Source organism: Muscardinus avellanarius, assembly GCF_963383645.1.
Source record: "Muscardinus avellanarius genome assembly, chromosome: 16".
Taxonomy (NCBI): Eukaryota; Metazoa; Chordata; class Mammalia; order Rodentia; family Gliridae; genus Muscardinus; species Muscardinus avellanarius.
The window spans coordinates 28,305,270-28,319,773 of record NC_137802.1 but is presented as its reverse complement, the minus strand read 5'-3'; the positions used below and the strand labels follow the sequence as shown (position 1 = coordinate 28,319,773).

At 40.7% G+C, this 14,504-nt stretch overlaps 1 protein-coding gene across 1 annotated transcript in view; it reads right to left on the bottom strand.

The window, feature by feature from the left end:
* Window positions 1-922: 922 nt before the first annotated feature.
* The window catches only part of ATAD5 (ATPase family AAA domain containing 5), a gene marked incomplete at both ends in the record, with an annotated part of 67,933 nt that continues 54,351 nt past the window's right edge, over window positions 923-14,504 (bottom strand). The window contains 5 exons of the mRNA XM_080714008.1: window positions 923-1,001; window positions 1,109-1,267; window positions 3,360-4,222; window positions 5,607-5,785; window positions 9,426-9,606. Of these exons, the coding sequence (XP_080570134.1) occupies window positions 923-1,001; window positions 1,109-1,267; window positions 3,360-4,222; window positions 5,607-5,785; window positions 9,426-9,606 (1,461 nt within the window). The remainder of the gene's footprint in view (window positions 1,002-1,108; window positions 1,268-3,359; window positions 4,223-5,606; window positions 5,786-9,425; window positions 9,607-14,504) is intronic.

Genomic DNA, 14,504 nt, shown 5'->3' with positions numbered 1-14,504 from the left:
GAAAATTTTACAAGGCAATGATTTCAGTTGGCAAAATATATAAGAGGTCACTTATTTAGGGGTCCTAAAAAGATTTATAAAATTTGTAATTCAGAATGTTGATTTTACTTTTTCAACATCCAATAATCCAGTGATTAAATGGCAAAATATGCTAAAAGAGTAAACTAGGAATAAACTTGTCAGGAAACTTTTTTTTTTTTTTTTTTGGAAAATGAAGCATAATTTTCTTCCTAGGAAGCTTTAATAAACATTACATATGTAATTTTGTGTGTGTGTGTGTGTGTATGTGTGTTACTGGGGATTGAACCTAGAGGCATTCTACTTTCAAGCTATACCCCCAGTCCTATTTTTTATTCTTTATTTTGAAATAGGGTCTTACCTAGTTGTATAGGAACTTAAGTAGCTGAGGCTGGCTTCGACCCTGTGATTATCCTATCTCAGCCTTCCAAGTACTGGGATTACAAGCATGAGCCACCACACCCAGCTATACATATGTAATTTTATGCATTCTTGTGTAAGGTTATTTTTAAAAGATTACCATTCTAGGCACTTCATATTTACAATATGACAGAACACTGATACTTGGAGAGAGCTGAATTAAAGTAAGAGAACACAGAAAAATTACAGATTAGCATTGAAACATCTTTAGAAATATTCTAATGAAATCTACCTTAGAAATAGCTCACTCAAATACAAAAAAAAAAAACAAGGAAAATTAGATAATGTAAAAAATTTAGAAACAAACCACAATCATATATAATTTATAACTCAAAGTTTTTCATCTTAAATATTTTCACAGGAATAAAAAATAATCTTTTGAATATACATTAGGAGAAAAAAACTCTTCCATGAAAATCAACATAATACAAAAATGCATCTTAAGAACCACAAAATCTGTACAAGGTATTATTAATGGAAAATATTAAGGGAAGTCAGCTGCCAAAGTATTCACAGTCTCTTTCGGAATGTCAAGATGAATGCCTTCAAAATAGTGTAGGAATCTGCCAAAATTTAAAAAATATATAATTTATTAGTAATACTTCTATCAGATGAGAATATTACTCTTAGAATAGCTATCTGAAGTATTATTTTTGTATAGAGCCTTTACCTTCTTTTACTTTTTCCTTGTTCTTTTAGCTTCTCAGTTCTACAGATGTTTCGAAGAGTTGGCAAGTATTCAATTACATTAGCTTGTCTATTGCCCCAATTCAGAAGAGATCGACTAGAAAATACACTTTTAATGACTGCTATCCTTTTCCAGGCATTGCTGTAAGTAAAAAAAAAAAAAAAAAAAAAAAGATATTTTTAGGGTTTTATTTTTGTTGTTGTGCAGGCATTCTACCTCCGTGATACAAGGGGCTCACTAAGCTGGTGACAGATTCAATAAGTTGCTGAGAGCCGGGCGTGGTGGCGCACGCTTGTCATCCCCGCGCTTGGGAGGCAGAGACAGGAGGATCGCGCAGGTTCGAAGTCAGCCGCGTGCGCTGGCTTAGGAGACCCTGTTTCCAAATAAAAATATAAAATAGGTCTGGGAGTGTAGCCCAGAGGTTCAAGGGCTTCCAGGAACCCCAGTACCACCAAAAAAAAAAAAAAAAAAAAAAAGTTGCTGAGGCTGGGTTCCAACCTGCAATTCTCCTGTCTCAGATCCCAAGTACTGGAATTACAGGTGTGTGCCACCATGCCCAGATTAGTGAAAAAATCTCTCTCTCTCTCTCTTTTTTTTTTTGGTGGTACTGGGGTTCTTGGAAACCCTTCTACCTCCGAGCTACACTCCCAGACCTATTTTTTTTAAATTTGGAAACAGGGTCTCCTAAGCCAGCACGGCTGGCTTCGAACCTGCATGATCCTCCTGTCTCCGCCTCCCAAGCTCGGGGATAACAAGCTTACGCCACCACATCCGGCTTAGTGAAAAAACTTGATGGCTACCTGCTATCTGACATACCAAGTCCCCATCACTCAGTTTCCAAGTTTTATTTATTTTTTGTTTTTTGTGGTACTGGGGATGGAACCCAAGGGCATTCTACCTCTGAGCTATAGCTCTAACCTAGTTTTACTCTGTGTGTGTGTGTGTGTGTGTGTGTGTGTGTGTGTGTGTGTGTGTTGCTGGGAATAAAACCAATAGCTTGGGGCATTCTACCTCCAAGCTACACCCCTGGCCCTAATTTTTTATTCTTTATTTTGAAACAGGATCTCACTAAGTTGTGGAGGGCCTCACTAAGTAGTTGAGGCTGGTCAACCCCCCACCCAATCCTCCTGTTTCAGCCTCCCAAGCACTGAGATTATGAGTGCACCACCATGCCTAGCTACTGTTTTATTTTGAAACATAGTTTCACTAAATTGCAGAGGGCTTCACTAAGTAGTTAAAGCCAACAACCTGCAATCTTCCTGTCTCTAAGTACTAGGATCACAAGTGTGTGTCGCCACACCTGGCTCCCAAATTTAGCCCAGCCTAATTTTTCAGCAATTAGATTGGTCTCCTTGACTCATAAACTAAATTATTCTGGAGGACATTTTTTTCCCCTTACTGGGGATTTAACCCAGAGGCATTTTACTTCTGAGCTACACCCCCAGCCCTATTTATATTCTTTATTTTAAAATAAGGTCTCACTAATATTCAGAGGGCCTCACTAAGTAGCTGAAGCTGGCTGAGAACCTGTGATCATCCTGTCTCAGCCTCCAAGTACTGGGATTACAAATGTATGCCACCACGTTTGGTCTAGAAGCTACATTATTAAGGACTTATTGTGATCAACAGCATAGTATTTTAAAATTAGTAAAAAGAAGCCAGGCGTGGTGGCGCACGCTTGTAATCTCCGCGCTTGGGAGGCTGAGAAAGGAGGATGGCACAGGTTTGAAGCCAGCCTTAGCTACTTAGTGAGGCTCTCAGCAACTTAGTGAGACCCTGTTTCCAAATAAAAATATAAAAAATAGGTCTGGGAGTGTAGCCCAGAGGTAGAAAGCCTCTGGATTCCACCCCCTTGTACCACCAAAAAAAAAAAAAAAAAAAAAAAAAAAAAAAAAAGTAGTAAAAAGAAACTAATGATTTTCCTTATTTATTTATTTATTTTTTGGTACTGGGGGTGGAACCAAGAGGCTTTTCTACCTTTGGGCTACACTCCCAGACCTATTTTATACTTAATTTGGAAACAGGGTCTCACTAAGTTGCTGAGAGCCTCATTAAGCGGAGGCTGGCTTCGAACCTGTGTGATCCTCCTGTCTCAGCCTCCCAAGCATGGGGATTACAAGCCCCTTTTCTTTTTTTTTTTCCTTTTAAATTTTTTAATTGGTGCATTATATTCAAACATCAGCCCCTTTTCTATTTATTACTGAGTTATAGAAAAAAAGGAAGTAAGACTTACTCCAAATTAGCTGCTGACTGGCGAAAGCATACGTTACTGTGTTTTTGTGAAACATAAAAAGTAAGATCCTTGGTTGGATCTTTTCCCAATTTCTTGCAAGAATTCAAGGAGGATTCCAATGCTTTTGAGATAGTTGAAGAGCACTTAGTAAAGCTAAGAGCTTCTGCAGTTGCCTTTAATTCTCTAGAGCTGTGAGAAGTCCATCCATTACTATTCTCAAGACTAAACTCATCACAAAGTCCACTTTTAACCTTTCCATTTGTCCAGTGAAAACCATTTTTATCAGGTTCCTTCTGTTCCCTTCCATCAGTTAAAAGGGCATCCAAGAAGGACATGTTATCCATGAACTCAGTGAGAGAATTTAAGCAATGAGAAACAAGGACGAAACATTCTTTTTCTGCTGGTGTTTTAGGAAGATGAGTAGATTTTATGCTGGACTCTAAACCATTGTTCATTGTCTTTGTCTCTGGATTGGTTTCATTGTCTTTGGCTTTGCTTTCTTCTGAATTTGAGGAAGCTGTAGGAGATGGGCTAATAAATGCATCTGAAATGTCCAAGTCAGTGTCAAATAAATCACTATCATCTAGTGTCACCATCTTTTTCACATATTTCTTTTTCTGTGACTTCGTCAATAGCTGTTCTTCTTCAGAACTTTTCCTAGCAAGACACTTCATACTCCTTGTTGCTGCACTGGCTTCCACAGGTACTGAGGGGCTACAAAGGGTTTCTGTTTCTGGAATGACATCAACTGGTAGCGGTAGTATGAACTCAAGATTACTATATAAAAAATCTACATTCTGCATGTGGAATTCTGTAAGAAGCTGGATGAGTTTATGCCATTCTTCCTTTGTTGTGATTGTGTTCTAAAAGGCAATTTCAAATAAAGAGATATTAAAATACATAGTCTGCATATTTTCTACCCACATCAATAGAATGTTGTCCTTATTCTATCTTCAAAATACATAAGTCAGCCCTTATAATTTTGCTAACCTGCATTTAACACATCAACACAATACTGATTCTAAAAACTACATTTAAAAGACTGCTAATATGGAGAACAAAATTTCCTAATACTTAATTTATACTCCAGTTTAGCCAGGTTTGGTTGCACATGCTTGTAATACCAGTACTTGGGAGGCTGAGACAGGAGGATTGAAGGTTCACAGCCAGCCTCAGCTACTTAGTGAGGACCTCTGCAACTTAGTGAGACCTTATTTCAAAATAAAGAATAAAATAGAGCTAGGGGTACAAAGCCCCTGAGTTCCATCCCTAGAACTGCAAAACAAACAAACAAACAAAAAAACCCCAAAAAAACTCATGCTGAGTATTATCTTGCATACCTGTAATCTCAGTACTTGTGTGTGTGTGTGTGTGTGTGTGTGTGTATTACTGAGGATTGAACCCATGGAGATTCTACCTCTGAGCTATAGCCTCAGACCTATTTTTTTTTTTTTTTTTTTTTTTTTTTTTTTTTTTGTGGTGCTGGGGATAGAACCCAGAGGCTTTCTACCTTCGGGCTACACTCCTAGACCTATTTTGTATTTTCTTTGGAAACAGAGTCTCACTAAGTTGCTGAGAGCCTCACTAAGTAGCGAAGGCTGGCTTCAAACCTGCACAAACCTCCTGTCTCCGCCTCCCAAGCGCTGGGATTACAAGCGTGAGCCCCCACACCTGGCAGATCTATTTTATTTTTACTTTGAAACACAGTCTCCCTAGGCTGATGGAAGTCTCACTACTTGCTGAGGCTGTCTTGGAAATTGTGATCCTCCTGTCTCAGGCTCCCAAGTATTGGGATTTCAAGTGTGCACCACGATGGCTGGCTTGGAAGTCTAAGAGAGGAGGATCGAAGGTTTGAAGCCAGCTTCAGCAACTTAGTGAGGCCCTCCACAAATCAGTGGGACCCTGTTTCCAAATAAAAATTAAATAGGGCTGGGGATATAGCACAGAGGTAGAATGCCCCTGGTTTCGATACCTAGTACCCCCCCAAAAAAGTCATTTACTTAGAAACTACTCCGAAATTGTCTTATCTAAAATTTTTCTAAATTTGATTCTAAATCCTATACTATGCATTTATAGCAGGGCCTATGTAACATTTACCAACATGATTAAGTGTTAAAATTAGACATTTAAAGCTTATAAAAATTATAAGCAAATGTAAGTTAAACTTAAGATTCAAAACACAAGAGTGAGTGCTAGAAAGATAAAAAGGAACATAAATTCAACATTTAAAGTAGACAGTGAAAATACCTTTAAAAATGAAAATAAGTCTTCCAATGGGGAAAAAATATTCTTGAATCCAAACAAGGTCTCAACACAGCCAGTGTCACATTTGGGAAGGTCTATACGATTCCTTCTGGTGTTCTTAATGTTATTTTTTGAATCAGGGCCATCTTCAGAGCAATCTCGTACATTTCTACTATTTCCTCCTATAAAATTAATTTTAAAAAATCTTAGCTATACATTTTTTGTGTGTGTTTGGTACTGGGGGTGGAACCCAGGGGCATTCTACCTCCGAGCTACACTCCCAGCCCAATTTTTTTTTTTTTTTTTTGGTGGTACTGGGGATGGGACCCAGGGGGATTCTCCCTCCGAGCTATTACCCCAGCCCTATTTTTTTTTGGTGGTACTGGGGGTAGGGGATGGGACCCAGGGGCATTCTACCGCTGACCTACACTCCAGCCCTATTTTTGTATTCTTTATTTTGAAAGAGGGTCTAAGTTCCAAAGGGCCTCACTAAGTAGCTGAGGCTGGCTTCAAACCACGATCCTCCTGTCTCAGCCTCCCAAATGTTGGGATTACAAGTGTGTGCCACCATGCCCAGCTCTAGCCTTAGTTTTTATTCCTTATTTTGAAACAGGGTCTCACTGAGTTCCAAAGGGCCTCCCTAAGTAGCCGAGGCTGTCCGTGAACCATGATCCTCAGCCTCCCGAATGCTGGGATTATGAGTATGCGCCACCATACCTGGTTTTAGCTATACATTTTTTTTAAAACTTCTATTAAACAATTAGGTAGTGTGAGATGCTGACTTTCTGCACCTATACCATGGATTTTGCTATTCTCCATTTATGCATTTAATTCATCAAGAGTACAATATAAGTTGGGCGTGGTGGCACACAATTGTAGGGTTGAGGTATGTATAGCTTGGAGGTAGAAAGACCCTGTGTTCCATCGCCAGTACCACAAAACAAAACAAAACCCAACTACAACCAAAGTGCTGGGATGTAGTTCATTGGTAGAGTGGTTACCTAGCATTAGCATGCATGAAGCCTTAGATTTAAATCCTAGTCTGCGCGCGCCTCTCTCCCTCCCCCCCCCCGCCCCTCTCTCTCTCTCTCCTCCCCCTCTCCAACACACACACACACACACACACACACACACACACACAGCAGTTTCTTCAGTCATTATGGGAATATACATTTAAAGTTAGACAGTAACTAGGTGTGGTGGCATATGTCTGTAATGCCAGTAGTTGGAGGCTAAGACAGAAGAACAACAGGTTTAAGGACAGACTCAGCAACATAGCAAGACCATGTTTCAGGACAAACAATTTTAAAAGGCTGGGAGTATAGCATAGAGGTAGAATGCCTCTGGGTTTGATCCCTACCAATAAATAAATGAATAATATAGAGTTAGATATTATTCACTTTGGTTTGTTTGTTTGTTTATTTATTTATTTATTTATTTATTTATTTATTTATTTATTTATTGTACTGGGGTGGAACCCAGGGGCTTTTCTACCTCCGGGCTATACTCCCAGATCTATTTTATATTTTATTTGGATACAGGGTTTCAGTAAGTTGCTGAGAGCCTCACTAAGCATCTGAGGCTGGCTTCGGACCTGTGTGATCCTCTTGCCTCAGCCTCCCAAGTGCTGAGACATGCGCCACCAAACCCGGCCAGGTTTGATCTTTTAAACTGGTAAAATCACGCTGGGCGTGGTGGCACACGCTTGTAATCCCTGCGCTTGGGAGGCTGAGACAGGAGGATCACACAGGTTCAAAGCCAGCCTCAGCTAATTAGTGAGGCTCTCAGCAACTTAATGAGACCCTGTTTCCAAATAAAATATAAAATAGGTCTGGGAGTATAGCCCGGAGGTAGAAAGCCTCTGGGTTCCACTCCCAGTACTACAAAAAAAAAAAAAAAAAAAAAAATTGCTGGATATGGTGGTGCACGCTTGTAATCCCTGCGCTTGGGAGGCAGAGACAGGAGGATCGCAAAGTTCAAAGCTAGCCACGCTGGCTTAAGAGACCCTGTTTCCAAATAAAAATATAAAAAAGTAGGTCTGGGAGTATAGCCCAGAGGTAGAAGGGCTTCCAGGACCCCCAGAACCACCAAAAAAAAAAAAAAAAAAAGAAACTGGTAAAATCAAAAAGACAACCTCATTCTGTTATTAGTACAAAACTACAGGATGGTGTTTTATTTTTCTCACTATGTTACCACATAGTGGTAAGGCCGGACCCAAACCTGTGATCCTCTTATCTCAGCTTCCCAAGTACTTGGACATGAGTGTGTGCCACCATGCTCAGCACTATGTATTTTATAAATGTAAAAATGATCGTTCAGAAAATTTAACGGTTGAGGAGCCAGGCATGGTAGCGCACGCTTGTAATTCCAGCGCTTGAGAGGCTGAGACAGGAGGATGGTGCACATTCAAAGCCAGCCTCAGCTACTTAGTGAGGCTCTCTGCAACTTAGTGAGACCCTGTTTCCATTTAAAGTATACAATAGGTCTGGGAGTATAGCCTGGAGGTAGAAAGCCCCTGAGTTCCACCCCCAGTACCACAAAAAAATAAAAAAATAATAAAAAAATTAACAGTTGAATGTTTAGGGAAGAAAGAAAATACGAGGGTTTTGTTCTGTTTTGTACACCCGCAAAAAAAAAAAAAAAAAAAAAAAAAAAAAAGATTGAATCTAGGGACTTGTATGTGGTAGGCAAGTGCTCTAAGACTGGGCTACATGCCCAATCACTTTACTAACTTTGAAAGAACTACTCAATAAAAGTAATTTTCACTTTTTTTTTTTTACAGTACTAGGGATGGAACCCAGAGGCATTCTACCTCTGAGCTACACCCTCAGCCCTATTATTCTTTATTTTGAAACAGGGTCTAAGTTGCACAGGTCTCACTAAGTAGCTGAGGCTGGCCGCAAATCAGTGATCCTCCTGTCTCAGCCTCCCAAATTCTGGGATTACAAGCGTGGACAACCACAGGCAGCTTTATTCTTTTTTCTTTTTCTTTTTCCCTTTGGTGGTACTGGGGTTCCTGGAAACTCCTCTACCTCCAGGCTACACTCCCAGACACCTAATTTTTATATTTTTATTTGGAAACAGGGTCTCTTAAGCCAGCAAGGCTGGCTTCAAACCTGAGATCCTCCTGTCTCTGCCTCCCAAGCGCGGGGATCACAAGTGTGCACCAACACACCCGGCTTTATTCTTTATTTTGAAATAGGGTCTCCCTTAGTTGTAGAGGGCCTCACTAAGTAGCTGAGGCTAGTAGGAAACCTGTGATCCTTCTGTTTCAGCCTCCCAATTGCTGGGATTACAAGCGTGTATCACCAAACCTGGCTATATTATCTATTTTAAACCTCTTGCTTTCAAGGTGAAAATCAGCAGGCTCAAGAAGTAAAATAATTTTGGAGTTTATATAATAAAGAGTGGCACAGGCAGGAGAAGATCTGTTTTTGAGGTTGGTTTAATAATTTTATTTACTTATACTTAATGTTGACAAAACTGTCCATGAGCAAAGTCGAAATTATGATACATAATGTGAAGATGAGAATGGTACCTGGATGCTCAAAATTTTTAAACTTGCTGGGCATGGTGGTGGCGGTGCACACTTGTAATCCCAGTAGTTGGGAGCCTGAGACAGGAGGATTACAGGTTGATGGCCAGCCTCAGCTACTCAGTGAGGCCCTCTGCAACTTACTGACACTCTGTGTAAAGAATAAAAAATAGGAGCTGGAAGTGCAGCTCAGAGGAAGAATGCTCCTAGGTTCCATTCCCAGCACCACAGGGGGAAAAAAAAAAAAAAAATCCCATAATAGAAATTTCTTTCATAACATAACTTACGGCAGTGGGATAATGGCCTTTCTTCTAAAATTCCACCTCCACTTCTAATCCAAAACTGTAAGTAAAGGATACTCTTTCTGATATCACAAGCATTTGCAGTTAACAAGGTTACAAAGTCTTTTATATCAGTTCTGAAATTCTCAGTTAAGCAGATCATTTGAAGGTAGCTGGCAACATTCAGCTTAAAAACAGGAAGGAGAGGGAGGTAGGGAGAGAGAAAAATGATTAGTTACAGACTTAACATAAATACAGTAATAATAAATCTAAACAATGTCTAAAGGAAATTTTTCTAAAATTCACAGATTTTTTTTTTTGTTTTGGTGGTACTGGGGTTCCTGGAAGCCCTTTTACCTTCAGGCTACACTCCCAGACCTATTTTATATTTTTATTTGGAAACAGGGTCTCTTAAGCCAGTGAGGCTGGCTTCGAACCTGTGCTCCTGTACAATCCTCTTGCCTTCGCCTCCCAAGCGCAGGAATTACAAACGTGCACAACCACGCCCGGCTTAAAATATAGGATCTTAAAGCTCTTTTTGTTTTTTTGAACTGGGGATGGAACCCAGGGGCATTCTAACTCTGAACACCCCACACCCCAGCCCTGTCTGTCTGTCTGTCTCTCTCTCTTTCTTTTGTATTTGGTGGTACTGGGGTTGCTGGAAACCCTTCTACCTCCAGGCTACACTCCCAGACCTTTTTTATAGTTTTATTTTGGAAACAGCTGGCTTTGAACTAACACTATCCTCTTGTTTCCGCCTCCCAAACTCGGGGATTACAAGTGTGCGCCACCACGCCTGGCTTATTCTTTTTTTTGAAACGGTCTCACTGAGTTGCAAAGGGCCTCACTAAGTAGTTGAGGCTGTCTGTGAACTGCAATCCTCCTGTTTCAGCCTCCTGAATGCTGGGATTACAAACCTGCACCATCATGCTAGCTCTATTTTTTTTTTTTTTTTTTGGCAGTAGTGGGGATGGAACCCAGGGCATTCTATCGGTAAGCTACACCCCCAGCCCTATTTTTTTTTTTTTTCAGGTCTGGGGATGGAACCCAGGGGCATTCTACCTCCGAGCTACACTCCCTGCCCTATTTTTTATTCTTTATTTTGAAACCGGGTCTCACTGAGTTGTAGAGGGCCTCACTAAGTAGCTAAGGCTGTCTGTGAACTGCGATCCTCCTGTATCACCCTTCCAAATGCTGGGATTACAAGCCTGTGCCACCACGACCAGCTTCTATATTTTATTCTTTATTTTGAAGCAGGGGCTCATTAAGTTGTAGTGAGCTCACTAAGTAGCTGAGGCTGGCTGCCAACATGTGATCCTCCTGTCTCAGTCTCCCAAATACTGGAATTATAAGCCTGTGCCACCATGCCTGGCTTTAATGCTCTTCTTTTTTTCTTCTCTCTTATTTACTTGTTTATTTATTTATTTTGGTGTTGTGGATTAAACCAAGGGCATTCTACCTCCGAGCTATACCCCCAGCCAGCCCTATTTTTAATTCTTTATTCTTATTCTTCTTATTGGTACTGAGGGTAAAACCCAGGGGCTTTTTATTTACCTCTGGGCTATACCTCAGACCTGTTTTTTATACTTTATTTGGAAACAGGGTCTCACTAAATTGCAGAGAGCCTCACTAAGTAGCTCTCTATGCCATCCTCCTGTCTCAGCCTTCCAAGCATGAGGATTACAAGCTTGTGCCACCACACCAGGCTCCCAGCCCTATTTTTTATTCTTTATTTTGAAACAGGGTTTCACTGAGTTGCAAAGGCCCTCACTAAGTAGCTGAGGCTATCCTTGAACCGTGATTCTCCTGTCTCAGCCTTCCAAATACTAGGATTACAAGCCTGCGCCACCAAATCTGACTTCAAGGAAACCAGAGATTTTTTTTTTTTATAGGAGATTTTCCAGTCTGAATACTGGAGGCAGTTTTACAAACCTTGAAAAATCTTTAGGATTAGCCGGGCGTGGTGGCGCACGCTTGTAATCCCCGCGCTTGGGAGGCGGAGACAGGAGGATCGCGCAGGTTCGAAGCCAGCCGCGCTGGCGTAAAAGACCCTGTTTCAAAAATATAAAATAGGTCTGGGAGTGTAGCCCGGAGGTAGAAGGGCTTCCAGGAACCCCAGTACCACAAAAAAAAAAAAAAAAAGAAAAACCTTTAGGATTAAGTAATGGTATAACTCAATAGAATACTTTATAGAAATCAAAATTATGAATAAGACAGACATGGTGGCACATGCCTGTAAATCCCAATATTAGGGAGGTTGAGACAAGTAGATAACAAGTTCAAAGCCAGCCTTGGCAACTTAGTGAGGTTCTCAGCAACTTTGTAAGACCCTGACAGAAAGATTACTGGCTCATAGGCAGCCTCAACAACTTAGTGAGGCCCTCCACAATTTTTTTGTTTTTGTGTGTGGTACTGGGGGAAGAACCCAGGAGCTTTTATATCTTTGAACTATACCCCCAGACCTATTTTATACTTTATTTGGAAAACAAGATCTCACTAAGTTGCTGAGAGCCTCACTAAGTAGCTGAGGCTGGCTTCGAACCTGTGAGATTCTCCTGTCTCAGGCTCCCAAGTGCTGGGAATGCAAGCCTGCGCCACCACATCCAGCTGATGCCCTCTACAATTTAATGAGCCCTGTTTCAAAAATAAAGAATAGCTGAGTGTGGTGGCGCATGCTTGTAATCCCAGCATTCAGGAGGCCAAGATGGACAGCCTCAGCTACTTAGTGAGGACCTTTGCAATTTGGTGAGACCCTGTTTCAAAATAAAAAGTAGAGTTGGGAGTGTAGCTCAGTGGTAGAATGCCCTTGGGTCCACCGTTAGCACCAATAAATAAATATACCTATATAAATAATGAAGTCCAAAATTTTTTTTTTTTGGTGGTACTAGTGATATAATCCAGGGGCCTTATACTTTTTTGTTACATCCCTAGACCTACTTTATTTTTTATTTGCAAATAGGCTATCACTAAGTTGTTGGGGGCCTAACCAAGTTGCTGAGGCTAGCTACAAATCTGTGATCCTCCTATGTCAGCCTCTCGAGAAGTAAGATTATAAACCAGCGCCACCACGCTTGGCAAATACTTATACTTACAATTTTTAAGAAGTAGAATTAAGACGGGCGTGGTGGTGCATGCTTGTAATACCAGCACTTGGGAGGCTGAGACAGAAGGATCCCACAGGTTCAAAGCCAGCCTCAGTTACTTAGGCTCTCAGCAACTTAGTAAGACACTGTTTCCAAATAAAGGATAAATTAGGTCTGGGAGGATAGCCCGGTGGTAGAAAAGCCCCTAGGTTCCACCCTCAGTACCACCAAAAAAATAAAAAATAAAAATAATAATAAATAAATTAAAAAATAAAATAACCAACTAGAATTAAGCTGGGTGTGGTGGTACATGCTGGTAATCCCAGCATTCAGGAGGCTGAGGCAGGAGGATCACAGTTCCCAGACAGTCTCAGCTCTTACTTAGTGAGGCCCATTGCAACTCAGTGAGACCCTGTTTCTAAATAAAAAATAAATGGGCATGGTGGTGGTGCACGCTTGTAATTCCAGCATTTGGGAGGCTGAGACAGGAGGATTGCATAGGTTCAAAGCCAGCCTCAGATACTTAGTGAAGCCCTGTTTCAAAATAAAGAATAAAAATAGGACTGGTGGTGCAGCTCGGAGGTAGAATACCCCCAGGTTCCATCCCTAGTACCACAAAATAATATAAAATAAAATAAAATAATAAAAAAAATAGGGCTGGGTGTGTAGCTTGGAGGTAGAATGCCCCTGGGTTCCATCTTCAGTATTGCAAAAATAAATAAATAAATAAATAAATAAATAAATAAATAAATAAATAAATAAAAAATAGGGCTGGAGATATATGTCAGTGGAAGAGTATTCCTGGGTTCGGGGTGTGTGGTAAAATGTGATTACAGGTGGCAGAATTCTCATGCACTGGAGATCTATTTGGTAGATTCTTTTCTTAGTCTTGCCTGGTATCTACAGCTAATCCTGATATACATTAGCATGTAGGAGTTTTACAGGGTGACAGAATTGTTCTATATCCTAACTTTAGTGATAGTTTCATAAATCTGTACATGTATTCATAGGACTTTATGCCAATTTTATTTTATGTCAACTTAAAATTAAAAAACAAAGCAGGGTGTGGTGGCACACACTTATAATTCCAGTACTTAGGAGGCTGAGACAGGAGGATTGCTGGTACACGGCCAGCCTCTGCAAACTTATTAAAACCCTGTTTCAAAATAAAAAATAAGCCGGGCGTGGTGGCGCACGCTTGTAATCCCTGTGCTTGGGAGGCAGAGACAGGAGGATCGCGCAGGTTTGAAGCCAGCCACGCGCGCTGGCTTAGGAGACCCTGTTTCCAAATAAAAATGTAAAAATAGGTCTGGGAGTGTAGTCCGGAGGTAGAAGGGCTTCCAGGAACCCCAGTACCACCAAAAAAATAAAAATAAAAAAAATAAAAAATAAAAAATAAAAAATAGGGCTAGGAGTAGCTCAGAGGCAGAATGCCTGAGATCCAATCCATTATGGAAAAAAATAAAATAGGGCTGGGGGTATAGCCTGCAGGTAGAATGCCCCTGAGTTCCATCCCCAATACTGCAAAAATAAATAAGGAAGGAAAGAAACAAAGAAAGAAAGAAAGAGAAAAAAGATCCATTATTCATAAGTGTAACAACAACAACAACAACAACAACAACAAAAGGATTAAGAAGAAATAATGTCTTTTTGTTTGGGAAGGTCATGTGAACCAGAAGCCCATGAAAATTTTAGGATGTAGCCAGGTATGGTGGTGCACACTTGTAATCCCAGCATTTGAGAGGCGGAGACTAGAGGATCGTGGTTCACAGACAGCCTCAGCTACTTAGTGAGGCCCTTTGCAACTCAGTGAAACCCTGTTTCAAAATAAAGAATAAAAAATAGGGCTGGGAGCTGGGCATGGTGACTCATGCTTGTAATCCCAGCATTCAGGAGGCTGAGGCAGGAGGATCACAGTTCATAGACAACCTCAGCTACTACTTAGGCCCTTTGCAACTCAGTGAGACCCTGTTTCAAAATATAGAATAAAAAATAGGGCTAG